The sequence below is a fragment of the Pan paniscus genome, chromosome 12 (assembly GCF_029289425.2).
Source record: "Pan paniscus chromosome 12, NHGRI_mPanPan1-v2.0_pri, whole genome shotgun sequence".
Lineage (NCBI taxonomy): Eukaryota > Metazoa > Chordata > Mammalia > Primates > Hominidae > Pan > Pan paniscus.
The window spans coordinates 25,462,578-25,482,372 of NC_073261.2; the positions used below are offsets into that span (position 1 = coordinate 25,462,578).

General features: G+C 41.2%; 1 protein-coding gene across 4 annotated transcripts in view; it reads right to left on the minus strand.

The window, feature by feature from the left end:
- Positions 1–9,820: 9,820 nt before the first annotated feature.
- Positions 9,821–19,795, minus strand: part of LOC129397125 (ranBP2-like and GRIP domain-containing protein 4) — a 72,722-nt gene continuing 62,747 nt past the window's right edge. For all 4 annotated transcript variants that reach the window (XM_055107528.2, XM_055107532.2, XM_055107534.2 and 1 more), the window contains one exon: positions 9,821–13,057. In XM_055107528.2, the coding sequence (XP_054963503.1) occupies positions 13,023–13,057 (35 nt within the window). In that variant the 3' untranslated portion in view covers positions 9,821–13,022. The remainder of the gene's footprint in view (positions 13,058–19,795) is intronic.

Consider the following 19,795-nt stretch of genomic DNA (forward strand, 5'->3'; position numbering starts at 1 on the left):
CTAGGGAGGCCTGCTTGAGAACGTGCCCTACTGAGAATCACCAGCAGCAGAGAAGGTACAATGGATAAACATACAAGACAGGGGACTAGTGGGGCTGGGAATTGCACAGCCACACCTTGAAACAGAGAAGTGTATTACTAGGTCCTTCAAGACCAAAAACATCCCATCACAGCTTGTTGATCATTTCTTTTGGAATGCACAAAAAATATATAAAACAAGAAATTCCCCAGTGTCATTACCAAACTAGGAACTCAGGCTTGAGCCTGGGACACCTTAGAATAGGTTTTTCTTTCTGACATCTTCAGCCAGCATTGGTGGGAGTCACAACTGGTACAAGCTTTCCGGAGGGAAATTTGGAAGAATGCATCAAATGATCAGATATAAATAGATCTATTTAAAAGATAAATTCTTCTATTTCCAGTAATTTATCTAAGGCAAATGATCAGATGAATGCACTCTGTTTGTAAAAGTAACAAATAGAACAAACCTAAACATCCATGTGATGGTTCACCTTATATGTCAACTTGCCTGGGCTGAAGGATGCCCAGATTAAACATTATTTATGGACGTGTCTGTAAGGGTGTTTCCAGCGGAGATTAGCACAGGAATCAATGGACTCAGTAAGACAGTGAGCCTTCCCCAGAGCAGGTGGGCATCATCCAAATCCCTTGAAGGCCTGAATAGAACAAAAAGCAGAAGAAAGAGGAATTCTTCTCCACCCCTTTTCAAAATCTGCCTCACTCACTACTTGAGCTGAACCATCTCATCTTCTGCCTTCAGACCAGGATTTATATCATCAGCGCCACTGGTTCTCAGGGTGTTGGACTCCAACTAAAGAAATATTTCACTGGCCTTCCTGGGTCTCCAGCCCACAGAGAGTGGATTGTAGGCCTTCTCAGCCTCCATGATGATGGGAGACAGTTCTTAATTTTGTATATATATAAAAGTCATATTGATTCTGTTTCTCTAGAAAACCCTGACTAACGCAATTCATAAATCTAAGATTGGTATTGCAAGATCAAATCTATGTGAATATTCATATATACACCAAAAGGATAATGAATATTTTTATAACTTCCTGTTTTCATAAATTTACCCAACGAGCAAATAATCAGGGAGGAAAAAGCTGTTCATATTTTGAAAACAAAACAAAAATCTCCATCCCTAGTTTCATCCGGCTCTTCAGAATAGCCAGGATGTCTTATTTCACAGCAGACTTGCGTAAGTGTCTGAGGGTTGTGAGTTTCTTTGTTTTTAAAATTTTTTTTACTGCTGTATGTTTTCATGAATGAACTTCACTCATGGGCAGTCTTGTTTCACAAACTCATGTCCTCCACCACTCCCTGCACTGGATTATTTTGAAGTAAATCCGAGACATCATAGTATTTCATTCACAAATGTTTCAGTATGTCACCTCTAACACATAAGATGCTTTTAGAAACATAACAATGCTACCATTATCATGCCTAACAATTTAAAAGGAATGCTGTAACATCGTGAAATACCCAGCCAGTGATACACTTCCCTGGGGCCATGTCTAACAACTGTGTTACCCCTGGGTGGGTTATCTAATCTCTTACACACTTACTTTCTTCATTTTAAAATGGAGAGGATATAGGATAATTGACTGTTAATGAGATAATGTACTTAAAGAGCTTAGCTTAGGGTCTGGCACATGGCAAATGCCCCCCTACCTGGCAGCATCAGATCATTTGTGATGTTACACACATTTTCCGTTCACCGGGCTTTTGTACGAATTAATCCTTACTTTGTAAATGTCCTGTTCATATTCTCTGGCCCTTTTTGTAGTGGGCAATAAGGATACCAACATCGTATTATCCCTTTTTTACAGAGGAAGAAACTGGGGCACAGGGTTTTTGACTTGCACGAGGGATTTAGCTAGCATACTCCCTCAGCAAGTGGTTGAGTTGTGACTGGAGTCCAGGGGCCCGACGCCAGGGCCACCTCTCTGAAATCCCTATGACCGCAGTCCCCTCTTGCAAGCACACAGTAAACAGGGCCTGCTGATCCCCACTCACCACCCTTGGACAGACTGCGGCAGTCTCAGAAGCCCAAGAGTTAGGAACACATTCGAAAATGGCACTATCTCCACCTTCTCAGCAGCCGAAAAAGAAGAAAGATATCCTTGGCCTTAAGTTGGAGAGCCCCGAGAAGGTAATGTGTGCACCCCGGGATGCCCGCCCACCTATAAGGCTCCATTCTGGCCGCCTAGGTAGGTTGCGGCAGCCTGAACGGGGCTCTGTGAGCTTCGGGCTGGACAGCGGTTCCTCAGCAGCCACTAGAGGGCGCAATGGCGCCGTAGGCAGGCACCGAAGTCCTTGTTTGCCGAGCTCAGGCGTGATCTTGTTTGTCCTGTGTCTCAAGAGAGGAAATGTTCATCTCTTTCTCAAGGTTCTTCACCCAGTGAGCTGCTTTCTTTTCCTCTTGATGTCATCCTTTTACACAGGCAGGAAATTATGTTCACTTCTACTATCCTGTGGTCATTTAAAACCACAAACAAAGCTGATTGACCAGGAAGTCAGATAATTAAAAGAGCCATAAATTCTTGATAAAGCCTTGTTGATTGAAGAAAGCAAAGTAGCCAAAGTATCGTGATTGACAGGGGGACCAGCAGCCTGAGAGGCTGAGCTCTCCAGATTGCAGTGGAAAGGCATAAGTTGGTTATTAAAACAAGTTGGCGAGCTGTGACCAGCATTTTGAAAAATTGAGCTAGACTTGAACAAAATAGAACAAATAACATAGAACAGAGCTTTTTCCATTCCGTGTGTGCATACTGAGTTGCTTACTAAATTATGTTTCTCATTGTACTTCAAAGTTTTAAAAATATGAAAGCCTTGACCGGGCTCGGTGGCTCATGCTTGTAATCCCAGCCTCGGTGACAAAAGCGAAACTCTGTCTCAAAAAAAAAAAAAAAAAAAAGGAGGAGAAGAAGAAATTTGGAGAAATGAGGCCATCAGAGAAGATGAGAGGACGAAAATATTCATCAGGACATAAAGCTTTGGTGGCTGTCAGACTGAGAAACAGTCCATCTACTAAGTGTGGGGAAAAAAAGCTATTGTGCATGACCCTCATGTTTCTCTATAGCCTCAATCACAGATTGGGTTTTGCCCAACTTTTCAGTGGACCACACCACGAAGGTAGTGGATTTAAGGTGAAAAATATTTGAATGTTGACAAGCTAATTGTCAGATGATTTTAGCAGAAATCAGTTTTCATTATTTAAACCGATAAGAAAATGTTTATGATTTTGACAGGCATGGTAAACAAACAAAATTGTGATTTATGCGGCTCAAATGAGAATAAAATTTATTTCACAAATTACTGATATTTTTAACATTTACAGTTTAATTGTTCATTGTGGAAAAACAGAGAAAAGGGCATACGCTGTCCAAGCACAGGCTTCCATGTGGGCTCAGCCCACCATGACATGGGGATGAATCCCAATTCTCACCCACCATGACAGGTGATCCCCCCAGCTCTCACCCACCATGACAGGTGATCCCCCCAGCTCTCACCCACCATGACAGGTGATTCCCCCAGCTCTCATCCACCATGACGTGGGGATACCCCCCAGATCTCGCCCACCATGACATGGGGATGCTCCCAGCTCTCACCCACCATGATGTAGGGATACCCCCAGCTCTCACCCACTATGACCATGTGGATGACCACCCGCCCTCACCCTCCATGACATGGGGATGACCCCCAGCTCTCACCCACCATGACATGGGGATGCTCCGAGCTCTCACCCACCATGACGTGGGGATGCCTCCCCCCACCAGCCCTCACCCTCCATGACCATGGGGATAACCCCCAGCTCTCACCTCACCCTCCATGACCACGGGGATGGCCCCAGCTCTCACCCACCATGACATGGGGATGGCCCCAGCTCTTATCCCATCCTCCTCTTCTCTACGCCTGAGCTCAACTGGGTGTCTAGAATGCTAACCCTAGCTTCATCCTGCAGCAGAAAATAGGTGTAGGAATGAGGAGACATGGAGCAAAACAAGTCATCTTCCAGCCATAGGTGTCAGTCCAGCAAGTGTTAGCCAGTCGTGAGAGTACACTTCTTTCTTCTTGAGCCTAGTTCTGGGCCTGAAATCAGGAAAGATCTATTTTCTCCTTTTCTGATGTGGTGGGAGATGGGGGCTAATGAGGAAACCTGCCATGGGAATGCGAAAACCTCTACCTTGCTGTCAGTTCATCTGGTGGTATATCCCTGAGGCTTCCATTTCTCTTGGGTTATCTTTGCAAGGTGGTTATGCCAGAGGATCACAGGTGAGTAGTGGCAAATCTCACCTTTCCTATAAGAGCCCCAGAGGAAAGGTGAATTTGGATGACAAGAGCCAGGGCTCTGAGGTCCTTCTCAAGTGGAGAGCTCCTCTCCAGGGACAGCCTGGGAGATGAGGGTGGAATTGTATTAGTGAACAGCAGCATTTCTCAGAAGTCCCTGGGTGTATGGGAGGGGACATCCACACACAGAGTTCCCATCTCCCAGAATAATACTACTACTGGAGATGTGTGGCCTCTAACATTCAGACCCAGCAGCCACCACTCCTAAAGCCAGCATCACCCTCTGTAGCTCACTCCAGACCTCATCTGGAACAGCCTCTGTTCTTCAAGGAAACCAGGAAGGAATTTTCCACTTTACACAGCCCCAGATCAATACCAAACAAGCATGTGTTGGAGGGAAGTTTATAAATAAAAAACAGGACCAAGTGCCGAGGAAAGGTCAACCATGATGTGGCAGGAAGTGGTCTGCATCACTATGGGGTGCTGATGGGTGTGGGGGGCCCTGGGGACTGAGGCTCCCTGAGCACATTCCATATTTTGTCAGGCCAGCTCCTCATGGCATCCCACGGTTTGCCAAGCACTTTTCGCATGTATATCTTCATCTTGCTTGGTCCTCCGGGGAAAGACCACACCTTCCCGGTCCCTTTATTTAATGTGACTGGGTCTTTCCCAGGGCCTCTCTCATGAGCTGACTCAGGGTATTTGAGGGGAGATACCAAAGGTAGTGGGTTTTGTGGCTGACTCAGTCATTATGGGAAGGTGAATGTAAAGGTAACCCAGCAACTCAGCACCTGTATTTCACCTCTCTGGTCCAATCTCCGCTCGCAGCCCTACCTCCAGGTCAGTCCCTGGGGATTCCCAGGGGAGTCTCTAATTCCCTCAAGCCAGGGTCTTGGAAAGGAGTGATGAGGGTTTACAGCTAATTCATAGTATTAAAAAACTATGGCTAATTTTTGTGTTTTTAGTAGAGACGGGGTTTCACCTTGTTAGCCAGGATGGTCTCGGTCTCCTGACCTCGTGATCCTCCCACCTCAGCCTCCCAAAGTGCTGGGATTACAGGAGTGAGCCACCACACCCAGCCTCTAGTAGTACTTTTATCAAAAGTAAATAGAAACGTGAAATTAATTTTCACAATACATTTTATTTAAACTAATATGTTCACAATGTTAAAATTTCAACATGTAATCACTATAAAAACTACTAGTGAGATATTTCACATTACTTTTTTCATGTAAGCCTTTGAAATCTGGTGTGTATTTTATATTTACTGTACATCCTGATTTGGAATAACCACATTTCAATCTTTCAATAGCCACATGTGGCTAGTGGCTACTGTGTTAGAGCAGTTCTAGAACAAAGGAGTCCCTTTCAAACTATTTTGAAGTCATCGTCTATAAGGCAATATGAAAGCTGATCTGAATGATTTCTCCTTTTCCAGGAAAGGAAACAAAAATGAAATCATGTTAGGGCTGCATATTTTATGGATCCCAGGAGAAATACACATAGTCTGAAAGAATGATCTCAGTCAGAAACTCAGAATGAATCATATGAATTAAACATTGGACAATGTCCAATGCTCAGCATGTGTTTTTGGTTTATACTAAGAACATATTATGCCACCAAATACAGATATTTACTATTATACTTAGTGTAGGAGGTATATTGAGACATTGTTCTAGACTACCACAGTTCCATATTTTGTGAAAAGTTATATTGCACTTTTTTTTTTTGAGAGTGTGCCCAGGCTGGAGTGCAATGGCATGATCTCAGCTCACTCCAGCCTCCGCCCCACCAGGTTCAAGTGATTCTCCTGCCTCACCTCCCTAGTAGTTGGGATTACAGGTGCGCACCGCACCACCGCGTCTGGCTAATTGTTGTATTTTTGGTAGAGACGGGATTTTGTCATGTTGGCCAGGCTGGTCTCGAACTCCTGACCTCAGGTGATCCACCCGCCTCAGCCTCCCAAAGTGTTAGGATTACAGGCGTGATCCACCACGCCCAGTCTTATATTTCACTCTTTGGGAATTGTATCTTACTGTAATCTTAAACTACACTAAAATAAATAATGTAAACCTTTTGTCAAATTGCTCAGAGTAGGTTTCTACTTTGGTTATAAGGAATAAAATTCATGCTTTTGTGTACACACTAGACATCTAAAGCAATCAACTATAGTTAACAAGCAGTGCTCTTACCAAAAGGTAATTCTTTCTAGAATCTGGCACACCATTTAATATCAGTATGAGCATATGGTGGGTTTAATAATTGTTTCCCATGTTTATAGGTTTCCTTTAGTTTTATAAGCAGTTAAAAAGAATCCCTTTCACTGAAATACAATCTGTGGTGGGACTTCTAGCTTTTCTCAGTCTTACGCTGCTAGATTTATGTCACTGCCAAAGCTATGCAATGGGTGATATTTACACTATGCTCAAACAAAGCAACCAGAAAAACACATTACTGAATAATACAGATATTCTGAAGTCAAGCAAGCCAACTTTCATTAACAGATCAATTTCCTTAGAAAAGTTGATGAAACTAAAGACTGAAGTTCAAACAAAAAGCCCTCTCAAGGGGGTATGAATTTCTGGTAACTTATGGGGTAAGAAAAAGAGCAAGAAACTTGAAAGTAGGGAAGAGAAAAAAGAAAAGGAGCAAGAGGGGATAGCCAGCTCTCAAAAGAGTCTCCAATAGGAAAGCAAAATCTGTATCTAGCCAGTACCAACATGTGAAGAAAGAGTGAGCATAGCAAAATTTAGAAAGGTTGCTTGAAAACCAAACAAAAAACCAAATACCTGTAATCCTAGCACTTTGGGAGGGCGAGGTGGGCGGATTGCCTGCACTCAGGAGTTCAAGATCAGCCTGGGCAACATGGTGAAACCTTGTCTCTACTAAAATCAAAAAAAAAAAAAAAAAATTAGCCGGGCATGGGCTGGGCGTGGTGGTTCATGCCTGTAATCCCAGCACTTTGGGAGGCCAAGGTGGGCAGATCACGAGGTCAGGAGATCGAGACCATCCTGGCTAACACAGTGAAACTCCATCTGTACTAAAAATACAAAAAATTAGCTGGGCGTGGTGGCGCGTGCCTATAGTCCCAGCTACTCGGGAGGCTGAGGCAGGAGAATCGCTTGAACCCAGGAGGTGGAGGTTGCAGTGAGCTGAGACCATGCCACTGTACTCCAGCCTGGCAACAGAGCGACATTCGTCTCAAAAAAAAAAAAAAAAAAAGTCTCTTTTGGCCAGGTGTGGTGGCTCACACCTGAAATCTCAGCACTTTGGGAGGCCGAGGTGGGTGGATCACTTGAGTCCAGGAGTTCAAGATCAGCCTAGGTAACATGGCAAAACCTCGTCTCTACCAAAAACAAACAAACAAAAATTAGCCGGATGTGGTGGTGCACACCTGTAGTCCCAGCTACTTGGGAGGCTGAGGCAGGAGAATCACCTGAGACTGGGAGGCAGAGATTGCAGAGAACTGAGACTATGCCAAGGCACTCCAGCCTGGGTGACAGAGCAAGACTCTCTCTCTCTCTCAAAAAAGAAAAAACAAAAAGCCTCCTTTAAAAAATGCAGTTTGATGCTATAAATTTATCAGTTAATAGTTTTTGGGGCAAAAAATGTTTTCTGACATTTCAATAAGAGCTATAGACGAAGTCCAGCACTAGTCATGACTCTGGACTAAGTCTGGAAATCTGGAATCTCTTCCCAGCTCTGGGAGGTACAAAGTTTTAAAAAATAAGGTCAAAATGCTGGAAAACATTCCATTTATTTCCTTATTAACACAATTGTTCACTCATAAACGACAGTAACACTTGGTGCTATGGGTCATGCACTGAGGTCAGAACAAGGAACAGAAGAAAATGAGGTAAATTGGTAAATCTTTTTGCAGGCTGAGAAGTGAGAGAATGCTGGCATGCCTACTCTGTGCTGTTTTTTTTTTTTTTTTTTTTTTTTTTTTGAGATGGGGTCTTGCTCTGTCACCCAGGCTGGAGTGCAGTGGCGCAATCTCGGCTCACTGCAAGCTCTGCCTCCTGGGTTCATGCCATTCTTCTGCCTCAGCCTCCCAAGTAGCTGGGACTACAGGCACCCGCCACCATGCCTGGCTGATTTTTTGTATTTTTAGTAGAGACGGGGTTTCACCGTGTTAGCCAGGATGGTCCCGATCTCCTGACCTTGTGATACGCCCACCTCGGCCTCCCAAAGGCTGGGATTACAGGTGTGAGCCACTGCATCCAGCCCTCTGTGCTGGGTTTTATTTTGTCATCCAATAACTCACAACTACGTAATTTATTTCCTTTTTACAGATAAAGAAATGGGGCCTCAGAGCAGTCAAGAACATGCCCCAAGTTATTCGTCAGTGAGGCGGAAATTGTGGTGTCCTTGTGTAAGTTCACAGTTTATACTTTACCATTATACTGTGCTACAAATTATCTGATATTTACTTTCAAAGCATGTGTAGGAAGTTTACTATGATGATGCAGAGACATTGTACAGAATCCAGTCCCTTGACTCTCAGGTCCCCAGAACACTCACTTCACGATTTTGTTGACCTCTTATGTCAACTTAAACCTGGCACTCTCTTGGCTGGCTTTCTCTGCTCTTTCTGGGCACTCCAAAGCTTCTGTACTTACATGCTACAATTCCAGTCACAGGAAGATGCTGAGTTCTTTAGTCCCAGATCCATATTCCTGAGAAAACCTAATTGCCTAGGCTCAGGTCATAACTTTGTGTCTGTTTCAGTTGATTATGGCTGGGCCTACTGCCCCTCTGTATGGTGGTGGGGCAGAAGTTCCCAGAGAGAGGCAGGGGTGACAGAGACTGTTGTCTCAAATGCTAGGCAGACATCTGGAGTGGTAACCACTACATCTGTTCACAGTGAGCACATCCTTGCAGGGAAACTGGGTTAATCATCTCTATTATTGAAACTCAGAGGTATAGTGTTTCTTCATAGGAATTTTCTTTCCTTATTTGAGATGGGGGTCTCACTTTGTTGCCCAGGCTGGAGTGCAGTGGTGTGTGATCTTGGCTGACTGCAGCCTCCCCTCCCGAGTTCAAGCGATTCTCCTACCTCAGCCTGCTGAGTAGCTGGGACTACAGGCATGGGCCAACATGCCTGGCTAATTTTTGTATTTTTCGTAGAGACAAGTTTTCACCATATTGGCCAGGCTGGTCTTGGACTCCTGACCTCAGGTGATCTGCCCACCCTGGCCTCCCTAAGTGCCAGGATTACAGGTGTGAGCCATCGCACCCAGCCTATTTATAGGAATTTTCTATAGGTATATAAGTAATAATTTGAAGGTCACAACTAGATGCCTTTTCGTGTAACCGTATCTTGAATGGAACAAATATTTTCTTTCTACATAATTATACATAAATAACCCAATGCTTTTTAATACCCATGAAAAACCATTAGCTCAAAGACACTTGCAAAATTGTATCAGGTTGTTTTCCTTGGTGTGTATTAAGTTTGAAGCAAAGGGGATTTTCACATACCAAGACAAAGTAGAAGTCTTCCACCAAGTTGAAATCATCACATTGCAATTTAATCATACAATACAACCAATTTTTTGATGTGTTATGCCATTCACCAAATACCAAAAATTTTTTAGGGGAAACTTTACATCCTCAATACTATACACTTCCAGCTACATCACCACCTAACAGGGACTTTAAAAAGAATACAAAGTACGGTATGCCTTCTCAGTGCCTTGTTAGTAATTCAGTTACAGTTCTGCCGAACTTTCTTTAAAGGAATACAATTCTCAATCTTACACGGTTCAGAGCACAAGCATAGCTTATTGTATACAAGAGATGTGCATCAGTTCCCACTCCTCAGGGACTGTATGAATTTGGCTTTATTTTATTTTTTTTTGACAGAGTCTCACTCTGTCACCAGGCTGGAGTGCAGTAGTGTGATCTCAGCTCACTGGACTCTGCCACCTGGGTTCAAGTGATTCTCCTGCCTCAGCCTCCCAAGTAGCTAGGACTACAGGTGCACGCCACCATGCCCAGCTGATTTTTTGTGTGTTTTTAGTAGAGACGGGGTTTCACCATGTTGGCCAGGATGGTCTTGATCTCTTGACCTCATGATCTACCCACTTTGGCCTCCCAAAGTGCTGGGATTACAGGCATGAGCCACTGTGCTGGGCCAAATTTGGTTCTTAGAAACCAAGGAGTGATGTGTGCACCAGGCCCAGGGCTGAAGAGCTGCTTCTCACTAGATGCCTCTCTTGGTCTGGCTTCTGTGTCCAGTCCTATCCAGGGTTAGCTCTGTTCCTCCTCCTTGTGGCATCTGTGTTTCTCTTTCTGCTCTGTCTCTCCCCATCTCCTAGTCCAAACATCCAAAGAAATCAATTACCTCCAGGAGATCGAGACCATCCAGGCTAACACGGTGAAACCCCGTCTCTACTAAAAATACAAAAAATTAGCCGGGCATGGTGGCGGGCGCCTGTAGTCCCAGCTACTTAGGAGACTGAGGCAGGAGAATGGCGTGAACCTGGGAGGCAGAGCTTGCAGTGAGCCGAGATCGCGCCATTGCACTCACGTCTGGGTGACAGAGCAAGACTCTGTCTCAAAAAAAAAAAAAAAAAAATTAATGACCTCTGCCCCTAACTGAACAAAGCCCTTCATCTAACGCCACCCTTTGGTTGGCAGCCTTAGCCAGACATCTGCTTCTGGTCAAATCAATGTCTTGTCCACAGGGAGGCCCAGCGCTGTTTCTGGTTTTAGCTGGATGCAGGGTATCAGACATGGCAGGTACTACAGTCTACCTGGCGGGTATCAAAGAGTTGGTCGACATTCTCTCAACAACCTAATAGGGACCAACCATGGAAGGCCAGTAGTAAAGGAGTTTGAAGTTCCCTTTCAGAAACCAATTAACAACCCCAAAGAGACAGTGGGTAACATAAAAGAGCAGCCATAAAAATATACAGTTAAACATATTTAATAGAAATATTAAAATAATCACTACACTTCCTCTCATTGCAGAAACCATGAAAGAATATGCCTTTTGTAATCAAAGTAATTTTTTATCATGCAAAAAAGTATTTTGTTATGACATTCGTAAGTGGAGACTGTATTTCAAAACAAGTTTATACAGACTTCACAAGGTCTAAAATCAAAGTGAAATATATTTAAATATGATTAGTTACATCGTATGCAGCTGGCATACTCATATTCACAGTTTATAAAGTAAAAAAACTGAACTCTTCATGTCGGCTCTGAAATAGATGCTTTTTCATTCATACATTCGCTAGTTAGGTCTGTTCTTCTAAGGAGGAAAGACGAGATATAGGAGATATTTTTTAAAGAACAAACTCAACATATCAGCAGCAAATTTCAGTTAAACTAAATTGGAAACCAATGTTCTGTGTAACCAAAGTGCAAAGTCAGTTCCCCAGCTCAGAAAGAAAATTAAGAGTATAAACTGAAGGCTTAAGAGAACTTCAGAGAGCATACTGTGTGATTAATACATAAACATTAAAAATTATCCAATTTTTGATTTAAGAACAACACAGTTTGGATCTAGTCATTAAAACATATGCACAGGTGTCAAAGGCAACTAACACTACCACCTAAGGTTATTCGGAGGAACTGTGAAGATGTAGCACGGACCTCTAAGGTGTCTAAAATCCCTTCTGATGGAAAGCTTATGGAACACTATCTGCCAAAAACACTGAAAGCACCAGTTTTATATTTAGATCCAATGCTGAGTGATATAGTCACTGTTGGGATAGGTTTTTATTTGGGAAAATGGAGAGGATTCTCAAAACAGATTCATGGCTTGCATGCAGTGACACCCTATCAAGAGCCTGGAAAGACACCATGAAATCACCTCAACTCAAGTGGTGGGCCCACCTATTCATAGTCAGTGTTACACTAGCCAGCTCTAGGGCTCTGACAACATAATGAGTTTTGAGATAGTATACTTTAAAGAAAAAAAGAAGAGTTTATTTTAAAGCAAATAACTAAACTGTATTTTAACTTAGCATAATTCACTGCAGCATATTTACTTCATAGCCCCTTAACATGTCACTTTTACCAACAAAGCTTTTTCCTTCATATTCTAATCACAAAAGTTTCTCAACAATTTATAACAATCTGTAACTCTGACCTTGCAATAAATAGTCATAAAACGTTATTTTTATTACTATTATTATTTTTAGAGACAAGATCTCGCTCTGTTCCCCGAGCTGGAGTGCAGTGGTACAATCACAGCTCACTAGCCTCAAGCGATTCTCCAGCCTCAGCCTCCCAAAGTAGTGGGATTTCAGGCATGAATCACCACACCTGGCCTTGAAACATTATTTTTAAAGCCTAAATTCCAGTTGGTATGGTACCAAAATTTAGTTTAACTTCAAAATTCACAGTACTGCCGAGAAATGGGCGGGTCCTGAGGTTCCAGAGAAGTGGGGAGTGAATTCATTCCTGGTGGTTTTATTCTGGCAGCATGCATGGGAGATCACATGAGTTAGAGGGCTGTGGCCTGGTATCAACACTTCAAGCTGTTGTACTTTTACTTCAAGTTGAAACTTTTAAAATACATCTGTCATACAGATGTACAAATATATGTAAATGCAAACATATATACACACTTTTTGACGAAAGAATGATGGTAACACACACGAACCATTTTTGTAAACAGATTCTATTTGGTTAATAACAGTATTCCTTCCATCAACCTATCGGAAGTCCAAACCAACTACGAAGATAGGATGCTCATCCAGAAGAACGGGAAGCATTTTCTTCCTCATCTTTGGAAAGTAAAACAAAGAAAAAAAAAAGAAAAAAGAGAGTATTAAAATTTCTCAATGTAAAATCTATATTTTAGAACCACTCTACAATATAAGCAAATAATGTCTTTTTTACTGATCACATGCCTTTTTTGGTGGGGGGGTTCTTTTTTTTTTTTTTTTTTTTGAGGTAGGGTCTTGCTCTGTCACCCAGGCTCAAGTGCAGCGGCGTGATGAGACTTCAATGCAGCCTTGATCTCCCAGGCTCAAGTGATTCTCCCACCTCAGCCTCCCAAGCAACTGGGACCACAAGGTGTGTACCACCATGCCTGGGTAATTTTTTGTTTTTTTGTAGAGATGCAGGTCTCACTGTTTTCCAGGCTGGTCTCAAATTCCTGGGCTCAAGTGATCCTCCCACTTCAGCCTCACAGTGTTGGGATTGCAGTCACGAGCCACTGTACCCAACCATATGTCATTCTTTAGACACATTGCTTACTAAATTTCTCTTTTTAAAGGATATACTGAATTTCCGGTTGAGCCAACTTAACAGCTAATTTTCTATTTTAGCTTTTAAACATTGATAAGCAACATGAAGCAATCTAGAACTTAACCTTTAAATGGCTTTATTAAAGCAATCCAGCTATGAAAATTATGCAGAAATGATTATCTACAAACAATCTTACCAGCACATAAGAAATTCTTCCTCTATTCTGAAATACCATCTTCTCACAATATACTTTGATGTTATGAATCAATGTCTGTTCTTGAACATTATTTATTGTCTTTCTCTATTAAACAATTCCAAAATAAAATTTCCAGCACAACTAAATATTGTTGACGATAAGAGGATTTAAAAAAAATTCTTTTAAAACAGAAGCTTATATACAACTTAGAATCTAAAACCAATAGATTTATGGTAAACCTTAAAACTGAACCAAAACAAACAAAAACCAAAGTTTTAATCATTTAAAAATCATGTTTATTGAGGTACAACTTACTTAGAGTAAAACCTGCCCTTTTCAGCATATAGCACTGAGTCTTGACAAATGCACAGTTATGTACCACCACCGACCAAGGCCTGGCACATTTTTACCTCCTCAAAGTTCTCCCTGGCTGCTTCTCCCACTCCTTGGCAACCACTAACCTGTTTTCTGTCCTTATAGTTCTGCTTTTTTCAGAGTGTCATATAAGTAGAATCACACTGTACACAGTATTTTGAGTCTGACCTCTGTCAACTGGCATAATGCATTTGAGAATTATCCATGTTGCTGAACTGGCAGTGCATTCTTTTTTATTGCTGAGCAGTATTCAATTGCATGGCTGTACCAGTTTGTTTATTCATTTGCCAGTTGAAGGATAACTGAGATCTTCCTCGTTTTTAGCAATTTTAAAGAAAGTTTCTATGAATAATTGTGTACAGGTTTTTAATTAAATGTTTTGGAGATATAATTCATATACCACATAATTCACCTTTTTAAAGTGCATAATTCACTGGTTTTTAATATATTCACAAGGTTTGTGCATAGGTTTTTGTGTGAATACTGGTTTTCATTCCTCTTGGATAAAGATTTAATTTGGTATTACCCTTCCAGACACCTTTCTGTGTTTTCATACATATATATGTATGACAGTTTGACCTTAGGCAGAGTAGCATTTTCAAAATTTTACATGGGGAAACTTTCTAGAGTTAAAGCCATTTTATTTTTCTGTTCTGTCTGGTTTTATCTGCGTGTTATTTACAATCTGCTGCGTAACAAATTACTACAAACTTAGTACCTTAACACATATTTATTTCACAGTTTCTGTGGGTCAGGAGATCAGAAATGGTTTTATTTCAAGGTCTCTCACAGGGCTGCAATCAAGATGTTGGCATGGGTGGGGTCTCATCTGAAGGCTGGACTGGAGAAGAATCTACTTCCAAACTTATGTGGTAGTTGGAAGAATTTAGTTCCTCAAGGCTGCTAAACTGATGGCCTGTGTTCCTTGCCTCTGGGATGGTAGCTTCCTTCAAAAAAGTGTGCAAGCAGAGAAGACAGAGAGAGTCCGCTAGCAAGATAGAAGCCACAATCTCTTGTAATCTATCATTCTTGCTGTATTCTACTGGTTAAAAATAACTCATCAGGTTAGCCTACTGGCCCTCAAGGGGAAGAGATTATACAAAGGCATGCATTTCTGGAGGAGGGAATGAGGGCAAAGAATTCTGAAAAGTCTGTCTTCCACAATCTGAAGAACTTCTAGAAAGTAGGAGGAAGCGATATTGCTTAGGGATGGACAACTTGGCACTGGTTATGTGTTCCAAGTGAGGTAACCTTGTTCCCAAGAATAAAGAGAACCAGACGACTGTAAACATCTCCCTAAACTGAAATGCAGACTGTTGTATGTTCACCTGAAATGAATGGTGTAAGCTGAATATAAGATTTTTGACAAAATAAAAATTTTGCTGTGTTCTCAGATCTGGCAGGCTCCTGCCCTTGTGCAAACAATGTTCCTGGCAGCTATTCATCTCCTTAGGTAAATAAGAATTGGAGAAAAGCTGTGCTTAGATAGGGTGCATTTGCTCTTGCCTTGGAAGGCTGTTTTCTGATAAGGTTCTATATCCTCTGCAAATCAAATCAGGCACTTACAGTGTGAGTATGCATTCTCTTCCTGCCAGTCTGGAGATGATCAAAAAGCCTATAACAGGCTTGGCCTATTTTCCTATTGGGTTGCTGGGCTTTTTTTCTTTATTTACTTGTAGAGAGTTTTAGACCTCTGTGTATGTATGGTGTACAAGTGACAATATTCAGATCTGTAAACTGTAACCCAGTCTGGGAGCAAAGAAGATATAGAAAAATGACTTTTACTTCCGGCTTGAGTAGTAAAATTGAGATTCAAATTTTGCATATAGAAGTACTATATGGCTAACTTCTTTGGGGAGCAAAGCTGACTTACCATAAGTCTATCTCAAATAGAAATGAAACACTCAATTTGTGAAATATGCTGAGTTTTAATGCGTGTGGGGGCAGGGTGAATTAACATTTGTGATGCAAGGAGAAGAGCAATCTATACTTACCACTGTCTATTTGACATTGTTTGGGGACTACTGCTACACTCTAAGTCATTTTACCTTATAACGCAGAGTTGTAACACGCTACTCTGAGCAGCTCATGACATCTGCTTGAAATTTAAGTTGGGCCCCTAATATGTGTTTATTTTAAAGATTTTGATGCTGCTTTTCAGAGTTGGGTAACCTACTTTACCCCCTAAGCTAATGTTTCCCAAATACACCCAAACCCACAGAAAGGAAAACCATTCCTCATTAACTCACAGCCAACATCATAAACATTTTATATCTAGAGCTGATGATACAGTCAGGTATTTACCAACACTCATGTATATATGTAGAGTTTCAAGAAATAATTGCTTATCCTTACCAGATTCAACATATTCTAATGTTTCACATATTATTTTTATTTCTTAATATTTTTTTAAAGATGGGGTTTTACTCTGTTACCCAGGCTGAAATGCAGTGGCGTGACCAGGATTTTGACCAGAAGTTTGACTGCAGCCGCGAACTCCTTATAACAAACAATCCTGCTGCCTTAGCCTCCCGAGTAGCTAGGACTATGGGCACATGCCACCAGATCTGGCATATTTTAAAATTTTTGTAGACATAGGGTCTCGCCATGTTGCCCAGGCTGATTCTGAACTCCTGTTCTCAAGCAATCCTCCTGCCTGGTCTTCCCAAACTGTTGGGCTTACAGGTGTGAGTCACTGAGCCCAGCTTGTATTCTTTTGATTTAAAAAAAAATATTCTGAATGTGATCCACCAAATTAATTTCACCATCCACTAATAGGTAGCAATCTGAATGAAAAATACTGTTATAAACTTTAGACAAAACCAGAGATTATAAACATTTGCTTCCAAGGAGATGAGAGAGGCAAAAGGTACTTGTTTGCTCTGATGGGCCCTGTTTCCTTCAGTGCCAGGAAGAGTGGCTCTCAGACCTTTCTTCTGGCATCCCTCATGTATGCAGTGTTGGTTATTATTTTCAAGGCCTTGGTAACAAAATGCCCCTAGTGTGACCAGTTAGACTGACAGTCCATATCTGTAATATGGTGGTAAGTTTCCTTTGCATGTCTTTCTTTCTGGCATCTTAGACCTTTTACCTAGGAAATTTTCTTTTTGCTTGAAGTACATCATTAAGAATTTTCAGTGAGGGCAGATTCTTAAAGTTTTTGTTTTCCAGAAGAGATCTTGGAAAATATAAAAGGTTGGCAGTTATTTCTTTTAGTACATGAGATAGTATTACACCAATGCTGTTGAGAAGTCTATTGTGAGGCAATGTGTCTTCTTTCTCTGCCTGCTTTTGAGATTTCTCTCTGTCTTTTTTAGGGGCAGTTTTACTCTTATGTGACTAGAAGTAGATTTCTTCTTTTTTTTTTAATACTGCTTGAGATTTTATTGGGTTTTTGAATCTGTGGATAGATATCCTTCAACAGTTCTGAAAGATTTCCAGCCATTCTCTTCATATATTATCTGTGCTGTATTCTTGTCTCTCCTTTTAGAGCTTCGATTAGTAAAAACATGTTTGATGTCTTTTCCCACTATTGTTTTTTGTTTCTCCCATGCTGAATTCTGTGTAATTTCTTTTGAACCATCTTGTAGTTTACATTCTTTTTTTTTTTTTTTTTTTTTTTTTTTTTTTTTTTTTTTGAGATAGGAGTTTTGCTTTTGTTGCTCGGGCTGGAGTGCAATGGCACCATCTCGGCTCACTGCAACCTCTGCCTCCTGGGTTCAAGCAGTTCTCCTACCTCAGCCTCCCAAGTAGCTGGGATTACAGGCATGCGCCACCACGCCTGGCTAATTTTTGTATTCTGAGTAGAGACGGGGTTTCACCATGTTGGCCAGGCTGGTCTCGAACTCCTGACCTCAGGTGATCTACCCTCCTCGGCCTGCCAAAGTGCTGGATTACAGGTGTGAGCCACCGCACCAGGCCTTACATTGTCTCTCTTAAAGAGAGAATGTAAGGTATCTAAATCTGCTGCTAAACCATCATTGTTTTTAATTGTAATAAGTTCTCTTTTATGTACTCACATTGATAAGAGACAAGTAGGAAATAATCTTTAAAGGGCAAACTAATGTAAATGTGTTTTCCTGTCTGTTTACAGGACTTAGCAATGCACATCTTAGAGTTCTGGGTTTCTAATGTGTATCTCCTCTATGAAATTCTTTAAAAATATCTGTTATTGGTATCCCTTAGGTTAGTCTCTTTTAGAACTTCTAAATCAATGGACCCTTAACTTATAGGAGCCACCTGGACGTTAGCAACATCTACATTAAACATGCTGAGCTTTTAAAAGAGGCCTGTTAGACATGCTGAGTATTTTGAGATAGTATCATTGTTATATTGAAAACTATTGAAAACTTTAATTTTAAAATGCAAACGTTCTTAAAGTCCTGGTTAATTTTATAACTATAAAATTAGTTATAATTTTGAGATTTCTGTCTTGTTTTTTATAGGGGCAGTTTTACTCTTAGGTGACTAGAAGTAGATTTCTTCTTTTTTATAACTATAAAATTAGGCTTACTTTTGTTAGAATAAATTAAAGACAGTGAATTTGTAATTTGAATAAGTACTAAAAATATACATGATGTATTCTTATTTGGGCCCTTGTGACAAAAAATACTATTGTGGCTATAGAAACCTATCCTATAGTTTGAAGAACTGAGATTACTGTCAGTATTGAGAACATTCCTCCTTCATCATTAGAAAGATTATTAAAAACCAGGTTCAAAGAAACTATCAATACTACTTATGAAGTATGTCTATAAAAAAAATTAAGCCTGAATCTTATCAGGCCTCTAGACCAGGGGTTCTCAAGGTATGGGCCCCAGACCAGAAGTATCAGCAACAAATTGCTAAAAATGCAGAATCTTGGGTCAGAAATTGGGGACCAGCAATTGGAATTTTAGTAAGTATACCAGATGATTCAGATGCCTGCTCAATTTTGAGGATGACTGTTATCAGTTTAGTTATTAGGATTTACAGGGGATGGGGAACATGTTAAAGAGCACCAACTAGATAAGGTCAATCAGTCAAAAGTAAGATGTCTGGACATTCTGGGCCTCCTGATGTCTTAGAAAGCACACAATACCATCTATGATGTATTTTTGTCCACCATCCCACCCAATTGCACCTGGATCTTCCTATTTATAGGCAATTGGAACAAGCTCAGTGTTACCCTGTAATGATTAAAACCCAAATATAGGACTGCTATAGCATAAACGACCACTTTCTTCAATTAATAAGTGGCACATTAAAAATATACTTATATATATAATTGTTATAGATAAAAAAACAACAAAATGGCCGGGCGTGGTGGCTCACACCTGTAATCCCAGCACTTTGGGAGGCCAAGGCAGGCAGATCACAAGGTCAGGAGATTGAGACCATCCTGGCCAACATGGTGAAACCTCGTCTCTACTAAAAATAGAAAAATTAGCTGGCGTGCATCTGTAGTCCCAGCTACTTGGGAGGCTGACACAGGAGAATCGCTTGAATCCGGGAGGCGGAGGTTGCAGTGAGCCATGATCGGACCACTGCACTCCAGCCAAGGTGACAGAGCAACACTACGTCTCAAACAAACAAAAACATAACAACGAAATAAAGCTTAAGGAACATCAACCAAATGCAATATATGAGCCCTATTTAGGATACTATAAAAAGACATTCACAATAACACAGGCAAAATGAACATAAACTAGGTATAGGTGAC